Genomic DNA, 10637 nt, shown 5'->3' on the forward strand with positions numbered 1-10637 from the left:
ATGCTTTGGTGTCTGCAAGAAACAAAACAAAACATTAAAAAATAGGGCTTTCGTAGGGATTGCATTGAATCTGTAGGATGTTTTTCATCTCTTTGGTTAATTCCTAAGTATATGTTTTTGTTTTGTTTTTGTTTTTGTTTTTTTAGTATAAAATTGGTTCTTAGACAGGTTTTTTTTTCTACTTGGTTGTATCTGTATCAGATATTCATCTTGAATGTACACATCACATTACCTAAACATGTACCCTGTTTTGGTGGTCAGAATGTATAGTTACTTTTGATAGCAGATTTCCCTGTCAATGGATTCTCTGTTTCTTAACCAGATCAGACTGGAATTGAATTTTAACTTTTTTTTAGCAGGGTATTGTTGTGAATGATTGTCAGGACACTACTGGATGTTAGGCCACTGGTAATAAAAGCACATAATAGACTAGCAGATTGATTTTTGCTATCAATTATTGACATTAAAGAAGAATTACTGAATTGAGGATGTTTCCCAAATACTATGTTATACAGACATGTTTTATTTGTAAGTTGTTTTCAGGCTAATGATCAGTGTGGTTAAGTTGCATACCTGAACAATTAACTAATGATTGTTTGGCTTTGTGACTTTAACACTGTGAGGGCAACAAGAGGCAGTTACTGACTTCTTCAACTTCTTTTTTATAGGGCAAGAGGATTATGATAGATTACGGCCACTGAGTTATCCACAAACAGATGTATTTTTAGTCTGTTTTTCAGTGGTTTCTCCATCCTCATTTGAAAATGTGAAAGAAAAGGTAAGTTGATCAGATAATCTCTTAGCTGAGAAAGGCTGTCACAGAATTTCTATTGACTTGTTAGCAATAGCTTTAGATTTGTGGATTAATGAAGGTGTATTTTTTAACATGCATTTTCTTTAGTGGGTTCCTGAGATAACTCACCATTGTCCAAAGACTCCTTTCTTGCTTGTCGGGACCCAAATTGATCTCAGAGATGACCCCTCTACCATCGAGAAACTTGCCAAGAACAAACAGAAGCCTATCACTCCAGAGACTGCTGAAAAGCTGGCCCGTGATCTGAAAGCTGTCAAGTATGTGGAGTGTTCTGCGCTCACACAGGTAAGAACTGTGGGAAACCCCATGGTTATTTATGGTTGAGTATTTTTTTTTTAGAGTATTAAGATACAGGACTTATTTCTAATGAGTTATTTCCAGTGTGGTCAGCAATGCCCAAAATGACCTAGGAAGAATGTGACCATCGTCCTGCTGTATATTCTTTAACTCTCTTTATTTATGGAGAACGTTAGGAGTCTTATACAGCTCTTAGTGATATCTTCCCCTATTGAACTGAATGATTTGTAGTGGTCAGGGTTGTGTTAAAAGCAAGGCAGAGACCTGAAAGAGAAGTTCAGATAAGCACACACTAAGGAGAGAATGGGCATGAGACTGCCTCTGCCTCACCCCCAGACCTTTTATCTCTGTGTACCTGATTGTTTCTGTGCAGTCCAACAGTGGACGCTACAGTGCTTCTGGGATAATTTAATCAGGACAACCTTACTGACAGTCATAGTCAATGTCAGAGTAGACTGCCTTGGTTATTTCTCTCATATTCCTTAGGTGTGCTCTATGTAATGTCTATTCCTGCATTGCTCCCTCACGTGGACCTTTGTTTCCTTGTGTCCGTTTTGAATGATCTAGTTGATAGGAAATTCAGATTCTAAGGGTAGGGAGCAGTGCTGTTTAAGGTGAGAATTACGCTGACTGCTCCTTTTTCATGGTATTGCTGATTACCTCCTTTGAGTAGAGTTGTGGGACAAAGTAAAGAATTAGTGGAAGAATTGAGCATAGGTTACGTACTCTGCACCAGTACTGGTGCTTTGAAGTTTGAATAATAAGCAGGCATGCCTGATTAAAATTGGGCAGGGCAAAAGGAGGAGAGATTTTTTTAATAAGTATATTAAGTTCATTTGTTGATCTTTTTAAAGTAACTTCATTTTTACTGTCTTTCAAACATTGTTCTTTATTATATGTATGCTGAAATAAGTAGCATGTATAATTAAATATTACATTTATTCTGTATGGCCTGGTGAGTTACTCAGTAATCCCCGATTTAACATTTGGTTGGATATTTGAAGATAAAACTTTAAGACATTTTTAGAATTTTTTTTTTTAAATTTGAAAGGCAGAGACCTTCTATCTGCTGTTTGCTTCCCCAAATGCTTACATAGCTGGAGTTCAGCCAGGCTGAACCTAGAAGCTGGGAACTCAGTGTAGGTCTCATGTGTGGCAGGGACAAAGTACTTTAGCCGTCACCTGCTGCATGCCCAAGGTCTGCATGATAGCAAGTTGGATCAGAAATGCAACTGGGAGTTGAATCGGGCACTGTAATGTGGAATACAGGCAACTCAGGTGTTGTTTTTGTTTTGTTTGTTTGTTTGTTTGAAAAGCATATTTACAGAGAGAAGAAGAGACAGAAAAAAATCTTGTATCTATTGGTTCACTCCCCAAATGGCCACAATGGCCGAGCTTGAGCCAATCGAAAGCTAGGAATCAGGAGCTTATCTTGAGTGAAGCGTCCCATGGACTTAAGCCATCCTCCTCTGCTTTCCCAGACCGTAAGCAGACAGTTGGATGGGAAGTAGAACAGCTGGAGTGTGAATCAGTATCCATAAAGGATGCAGGTGAAAGATGAGCCTGTTGAGCCACCGTGCTGGGCCCTCAGGTACTCCTTGTTCCAGACTACCACCTGTAAAGATAGAACTTTGATACTTTGTTGGACTACAGGATAATTTCAAAGCCTGATACCACATAATTTAAATCCATTATTAAACCTAACTTTTAATTTTTGTGAAGTACTTCTCAAGTGCGCGTAACAGCTGGTACTGGGTCATGCTGCAGCCAGGACCTGAATCCAGGTCTTCTCTTGTGAATGGCAGAGACTCAGTTATCACCTATTGCCTTAGAGTGTGCATTAGCAGGAAGCTGGAATTGGATTTGGGCCCAGACACGTGTATGCACACAGCTGTCCAGAGTTGTGCCTTAATCACTAAGCTTCCTCCCCTAACCCACCAACCCAGTTTTTCTGGATATTTTAATGTCATTGTAAAAGTGTTTATTTAAAATTTTAGAAAAATTTTACATGTTCTCATACTGATTGATATTTAATAACTTACTGGTGCTTCTGTATGTTGTGATAGTCCATCCCTAGAAGACTGTGTCTTTGTATATTTGTGTGTTGGGGATTGGGGCGAACAGGGTGTTTGGTTAGATGCTAGTTCTGTTTGCAGAGCTGCCCTGCCCTGCCCCGGATACAGTTGCCTTTGGTGAAATGCGAACTAGGAAGCCCCAGGGACCTGATTTTGAGGCACTAGTGAGGCTTGCTTTGGTGTTGTGTGCTTCGTTGAAGGGGTCTATAGTATGATCAGGTTTCTTTAGTGAATCATTTGGCAGGAAATAGGAAGGTCTTATTTAAACAGGTATAGTTTTTCTTCCTGGATTTTGAAGTTTGAAGAGGTCAGAAGAGGAGTGGACAGAAAATGGGGTCTGGTTGTGTTTGGGAGTTTGGATTTTATTTGTTGGAGCTTCTAAAAATGTTTATGTAAAAGGTAAAGCAAAGACGAGATTTGTTACATAGAGTATTTGTTGATTTTTGTTCACAATTAAAAAGGAAAGATTTTCTTATTAAGGAGTATACCCCAGTTTCTAATGGTCTTCCTACATTAGAAAGTATATATTTCACTCCTTCCTTTTATATTTGATTGTCAAGTTTATTTCTAGATGTATAGAAATATTTGGAAAGAAACTAAGATTTTATGGCATTTCAACTCTGTGCATGATGTAGAAAGACAAAAATATTTGAACTTCTTTAGCTTCCTTTTAAGTGTTGATTGCTATTGTGTGGGTACTGGTCCTCCAGTGCCAAGGTTGGGAATAGGGTGAGGATGGGAACACCTAGGAAAGGCTGGGATTGCCACTTAACATTGTGTGTTCTGGGATTTTGGGGGCATTTTTTTTTTTTTTAACCTGGGATCAACCATTACATAAAGAATGTGCGAAATGGCTTCGAGTAGTAAACCTTTGGCTTTAGCTATTTAGGTGAGTTTAGGTGAGTATATAGACCTGAGCTCACGGTACCACCACTGCTGGTTCACACTGTCACGGAGTTTCTGGCTGAGGTGTAAGTGCATTTCTGCATCCTAATCCTTGTAAATCTGAGAATAGTCTTTGTTTTCACTCCATGCTTTATGCTGTGATAGCCGTGCAGACCTCCTAAAGCATTGGACTGCTTGCTAAAACTCATTCTAGGAGCCCATTCTTGGTTTTCTTACGGCTTGGGTGGTGGTTACCTGTATAGTAACATTTCTGAATAACTGAAGCATGTGCTGTTTCTAGAGTCTGTTCTTTAAACTCCTCCCAGTTGGGACTGTTGCTCAGTTAACACCCTTTCTAAATGTCTAAACTGTTTTGTTCTGAGAAACCAATTTATTTCAAAATCCTGACTAATCCCTTCCAAATATGTCATTGAACCTAGAAACATGTAGCATGCCTGTTAGTCTGCTTTTGCTGTCCTTCAGTTATTCAGGGGCTGAATTCACATAAGCCTGAAATGTAAAGCTATTTGTTTCCAAAGAATACATGCTATTATTAAAAGTAGAATACTGGGAGAATCCACAAGATGTAATTAGCCAGGATACCCATTTTTGTGCTTATGTATCTGCTTTTGCTATCCTGGCTTTTTCTTAAAATGTTTACTATTCCAGTGTGCAATGATTTTAGCAGTCAAAATATTGCCATTTCTATAAAAATTGCCTTCTGCTTGGCTAACCTTTTCTGAGGTGGTGTTTCTTTTGCATTATCTTCTTGCCCAACAGTGGGTTTCAGATCCAGAAATCTGGCCTTTATTGTTCTTAATGCTCATTGCTTTTGAGAATTCAGCTCATTTAATCCAGACTGCTATTGTATCTGCTAGTCTTTCTAATCCTCTAACCTGGCTGCTATTCTCTCTCTTCCCCTCTGTCTTGTAGAGAGGTCTGAAGAATGTGTTTGATGAGGCTATCCTAGCTGCCCTCGAGCCTCCGGAAACTCAACCCAAAAGGAAGTGCTGTATATTCTAAACTGTTTTCTCCTTCCCCTCTTTGCTGCTGCTTTCTGTCCCACTATTGTAGAAAGATCGTTTAAAAACAAAGGAATAAAACCATCCTGTTTGAAAGCCTCTGCGTCTTTTTACTCACCACCTTGTAGCAATCAATCTCTGTATTAGTTTTTGATCAAGAATGCAGTATCTTACGGAATATTTTTGTGATCAGTAGTCAAGTTCAACTTATGTTTAACTTTCTGCTGCTTGAGTTGCCTGATGCTCAGAGCTTTTGGTTTGGATTACTGTTGCAAAAGGGAACTTGGTCTGGCATTAAGAATGTTCTCTTGGAGAAAATAAGAATTTTGACACTTCCAGATCTTAGTTCTAGATAAAGAAAGTATTACAACATCATTTTACTCTTATGATCAATTGTTAAATGTAATTGCATGACAAACGTAATGAAAAAGGGTGACCTGCTAGTAGAGTGTACTGGGGAAGGGAGGATTCATTCCTGGCTTTTTGTTGTTGTTGTTTTTTTGTGCAGTGAAACTTTGTGTTCCCGTTGCTTTGGCTGTCTGTGCTGTGGTGGAGTATTTGTCAGCCTGGGGTGGGGAGGATATTGATGTATCTGCTATTGCTTTATTCATTTGTTACATTATCTTTGAAAAATAGCATCCATTTTAACAGTTAAAATTTGTTAATGTTGAAATGTAAAGCTGCCATCTTTATATTTTCCTGCCTCTGATTTTATTGTTGTGAGGGGAACATACAATTGTGGTTAACTTCAAATTTTGAAATTAAAAAAAAAAATACAATTGTTTGTATAAATGCCTGATGAAACTTTATTGCTGTGTTACTGACTGGCTTTGATTTGATATGTGTGTCTGCTCCCTATTCTTTCTTCCTTGAGTCTCCTTGACTCTGACCGGTGGGATGAAAGGGGTTTAAAAGGAATATCTGCAGCTACCATAATTGCGTGCTCTCTTTGCCTGCGCCTTCCATATGATAAGGGTGTCGCTGCCCTGTCCTGTTGCATATCCAGCTGTTTCATTTGAATGCGGAGCTGCTTTCCTTGTTAAGTAAAATGTTTCACCAGCCCATTGCAAAACTCATGTTTAATGAGCAAGTGACTCTTAATGCTTGTTTGCTTCTTCTGACATACAATGTTCTGCAAAAAAGCTTTCTCAGAGGCCCAGTCTGATGAATCCCTGCTCCTGAGTCAGTGCACTGCCTGGACAGCACTTGGTGAAGTGAGGTGGTGGAAGTTCAGAGTTTTTAATGTTTTCTGTTTTTGCCAACTCCTGGGGATTTGAATGTTTCAGGTTTGAGCTCCAGCTTTATCTTACTGAAAATCAGACTGCCCATTTTCTCTTTCTACCCCTTTTCAGAAAGGCCTAAAGAATGTATTTGATGAAGCAATATTGGCTGCCCTGGAGCCTCCAGAACCGAAGAAGAGCCGCAGGTGTGTGCTGCTATGAACACTCTCCAGAGCCCTTTCTGCAAGCTGGGGTCGGCGTCGCACTAAAAGCAATGTTTAAATCAAACTAAAGATTAAAAATTAAAATTCGTTTTTGCAATAATGACAAATGCCCTGCACCTACCCACATGCACTTGTGTGAGACAAGGTCTATAGGTATGGTCCCCCTTTCTCCTCCAGTACTAGTTAATTTTGAGTAATTGTGTATTGTCAGGAAAGTGATCAGTATACTAGTTTATGTTTTGTTCTTCAAAAACCAGGTGTTTTTTGTTGTTATTTTTAAAGCAAGGCATGCTTTGTGATGACTCTGTAACAGACTAACTTGAATTGTTAGAGCTGCTCCCTAGTTCCTCTCTGGAGCGTAATCTGGGACATCTAGTGTTTTTGTTTAGGTTTTTTTTTTTTTTTTTTTTTTTTGAGGGGGCAGAGTGTGTGTGGGGTTTTTTAGTCTTGTTTTTTAAATTCATTAACCAGAGGACAGCCCTTAAGGGAGGAGGATGGATTGATTCCACATTCCACTTCCTAGACCTAGTGTAGAAGACACGTCCCCACCCGGTGCTCTTAGGAAGGAGTCAGTAAATGCCTCATTAATAACATACTCCTTTTTGAAAGTTGCCTTTTCTCTCCACCCTTGAGTAGAACCAGTATTTGATGAAAGTGGCTGGAACCTGCCTTGCCCCTCCTCTGTTCTAGGATGCACTATGTATGTGACTGTGACTTTCAAGGAAGTTTGTTTGCCATTTGCTGATTTTTTTTTTTTGAAAGTTAATTTCTAACTTCTTTCACTGATAAGAAAAGTATTGCACCTTTTGAAATATACCAAATGGATTGAGTTCATAATTAAAATATTCTTTCCCTGTCAGTCATTGTCTTACATGCTTAGCATTGATTTTCAACTCATAGTGTGTTATGGTGTTCCTAGAACCCAGTGGAAGACCTGGTATGTAGAGGAAACATGAGGGGTGGTGCTAGCAGACAGATCCCTGGGGACTGATACACATCCTCTTTCAGGTTAAGAGGGTGCAGGCCTGCTTCATTAAGAAGCTGAGAATGGGACTTGGTGGGGAGACACTTAACAACAAGGGGACCAGTCAGGAGAATCCCCTTATTTTTGTTTTGTGTAAGAGAAATGATAGAGAAGCCACTTGAGGCTCTCTAGTTTAATAAAAATCATGGAAAGAGTCTTAAGAAGACTTCCTAAGTGTTAATAGGGGTTTTATCAGCTAATTTCGGTTGCAGTCTCGAATTTTTAAAAATGTTTAGATAATCTTTATCACCTTTCCCAAATCCTAATTCTTATAGATTCATTAGTGTTGAACCAATGCTTTCTCATGTCTCAATTCTTTGTATATGCATTCTTTTCAGATGTATTAAACAAACAAAACCCTTCACAAGCCAGTCTGAGGGTTGTTATTTTCCCTTCGTCTCTTTCAGGTATTTAGGAGTGGGATCTTGGTTTTTAACATGTCATCAATTTCTGATAGATTTTGGGACACGATTTTTAAACTTTATTCATTTATTTCTTGGCATTCAGTTTGAGTTAATGATCTCTCTTTAGTTCAGGGTTATGCCTTTTTCCCTAAGTTTGTCAGGCAGCTCAGAAACCCTTCACCTTAGACTCTTACTGTAGAATTGGCATCTACAATAATTGTTAGTGAGGCTTATTGCTCATGTTGGAAGAAAATGTGAATACATCTCCAAACTATGCTAGTTGAAAAAGTACTATGCTTTCCCTAAAGTCTTCTGCCTTAGTGGCTCTCCAGACTTGGCTACCTACTGAAATACAACTTAAGCAGTGCGGTTTTTGAAAGTTTTCTAGTAATTTCTAAAGTGCAGTCAGCTTTGAGAGCCACTGCCTCTAAGTGGTTGTCCCAGATCACTGTCCTCAGATTTCAGACTCTGTGCAGTGAATCTCAGTAAGGGGTGCAATGTTGTTAGTTGGTAAGGATGATATGCTTACCTCAGAGTCATGATGATCATCAGTGTGGGAATCATAGCAACTAAGAATCCTTCATTTAATGACATAAGAGTATAGCCTCGTTTGACAGTTCTGTATATGGAATCAGGGTTGGTGTGATCCCATATCATTCTAAAACTAAACTGGACTGTTTGGGAAGGGGTTCAGAAGAGAGATCTGGCATTACCAGTGTGTTTTGCTTGTTTCTTGTTGACTGTGCTAAGGAGCAGTCCTGTGTATGCTGGAGAACAGACTTGTATATCCTAGTTCTCAGGAGAGTGACAAATAGGTGTTTAATTATTGCCGTGTCCTGTCCTAGAAGAGTGCTTGACCATTAATACTATTCCAAAATTAGTTATTGAATGAATGATTTGAAAATGAGTAAGTCTGGAGCAGTATGATGGCTAAATGGCTAATACCTGCAAGCACTGGCATCGTAAGTGGGTGCTGGTTTGTGTCCCAACTGCTCCACTTCCCATCCAGCTGCCTGCTTGTGGCCTGGGAAAGCAGTTGAGGATAGCCCAAAGCCTTGGGACCCTGCACCCGTGTGGGAGACCCGGAGAAGGCTTCTGGCTTTGGATTGGCTCAATCTAGGTTGTTGTGGCCATGTGGGGAGTGAACCAGTGGATGGAAGATCTTTTTTCTCCATCTCTCTTTCTCTCGGTAAAAACTCTCTTGCTTGGCCCGGCGTGGTGGCCTAGTGACTAAAGTCCTCGCCTTGTGCATGCTGGGATCCCATATGGGTGCCAGTTTTAATCCTGATGGTCCTACTTCTCATTTAGCTCCCTGCTTGTGGCCTGGGAAAGTAGGAGACGATGACCGAAAGCCTTAGAACCCGGCACCCACGAGGGAGACCTGGAGAAGGCTCTGGGCTCCTGCCTTCCAGTTGGTGCAGCTCCAGTCTTTGCAGCTTTTTGGGGAGTAAATCATTGGGTGGAAAATCTTACTCTCTGTCTCTCCTCTCTACATATCAGACTTTCCAATTGAAACAAACTGTCTTGCCAATGAAAATAAAAAAGTTTTAACATGTCTGTTATGTGGATATCTACACATTAGAACAAGGCTGGCAAGGAGGGTTGGTTAGAGCAGATATTGCTTTTCTATTCAAATATTTTGGTTTGACTCCTAAATATTGGAAGAACAAAGCTAGCAAATGGATGGCGCTCATATTGTTCTCTGTTTATAAATACTGTTTTCCATTTGATTTTACAAACTTAGATTTAGTCTTGACTTGGTAGTTGAATGATATTTCTCAGGTAATGTGGCTTAGAAACTGGAAAAGGATTAGGAAAACAGTCTTTAAAGATTTAGTGTTTGACAAAATTTATAATATTTAGTATAATACAGCAATACTTTGCCGGTGTTATAAAATATACTGTTGTGCTGATGACCTTTAGATGTCAAAGCTGTTTGCTTAGAGAGCTGGACTTCGTCTTGTTAGGGGAGTTTATTCTGGGGGACCGACCGGTGTGAAAGAGTTGAGGAAAGAGCAACTGTTTCCTTTTTTCTAATGTGTATTTTCTCACAGTAGTTTCATAGTTTGTGTTCATTTAATGTAGTATTTATTTTTAAACAATTATTTGAATGGCAGGAGTTGGAGCAACAGAAAGAGATCTTGAATCGTCCGAATCACTTTCCAAGTGGCTGAACTGCAGGGATGGGTCCTGTCAAAGCCAGGAGCCTAGAACTGTATCCAAGTCTCCTGCAAGAGTGGCAGCGGCCCAAGTACTGGCCCAAGTACTGCGAATTCTGCTGCTGCTCCCCGGGGTGCGTCAGCATGAGGCTGGATCAGAAGTGGAGTTGCAGTCTGGCTTGTGCTCATGTTGATACAAGAGTTGCAGGAAGAAGCTTAACCGGCTGTGGCACAATGCTGGCCTGTGTTTTTCTTCTGAAAAGCTTTCAATATATGTATATTTTTTATTATGTGACACAGTTTTATAGGTTCTGGGATTCCCACCACCCCTCCCATAACCCTCTCCCCATGGTGGATTCCTCCACCGTGTTGCGGCTTTCACTATATATTAACAGTGTCTTGTGACTGTTAGAAAATGGAGAAAATCATGAGAAGTGTCAAGTCTATAGACTTTTTTCCTTTTTATTTTTCCTCCGATTTCTAGGTTTTTAAAGACTTGCGTATTTGAAGGGC

General features: G+C 39.7%; 1 protein-coding gene across 2 annotated transcripts in view; it reads left to right on the forward strand.

The window, feature by feature from the left end:
* Positions 1-7925, forward strand: part of CDC42 (cell division cycle 42) — a 38875-nt gene extending 30950 nt beyond the window's left edge. The window contains exons 4-6 of one of the 2 annotated variants that reach the window (XM_040979496.1): positions 669-778; positions 902-1099; positions 5005-6538. In XM_040979496.1, coding sequence (XP_040835430.1) covers positions 669-778; positions 902-1099; positions 5005-5094 — 398 coding nt within the window. In that variant the 3' untranslated portion in view covers positions 5095-6538. Of the gene's footprint in view, positions 1-668; positions 779-901; positions 1100-5004 lie in introns of both variants that reach the window. The other variant, XM_040979495.1, reaches the window with a different exon arrangement.
* Positions 7926-10637: the final 2712 nt, after the last annotated feature.

The sequence above is a fragment of the Ochotona curzoniae genome, unplaced genomic scaffold (genome assembly GCF_017591425.1).
Source record: "Ochotona curzoniae isolate NIBS_2020 unplaced genomic scaffold, NIBS_Ocur_1.0 contig_3255, whole genome shotgun sequence".
NCBI classification, from domain to species: domain Eukaryota; kingdom Metazoa; phylum Chordata; class Mammalia; order Lagomorpha; family Ochotonidae; genus Ochotona; species Ochotona curzoniae.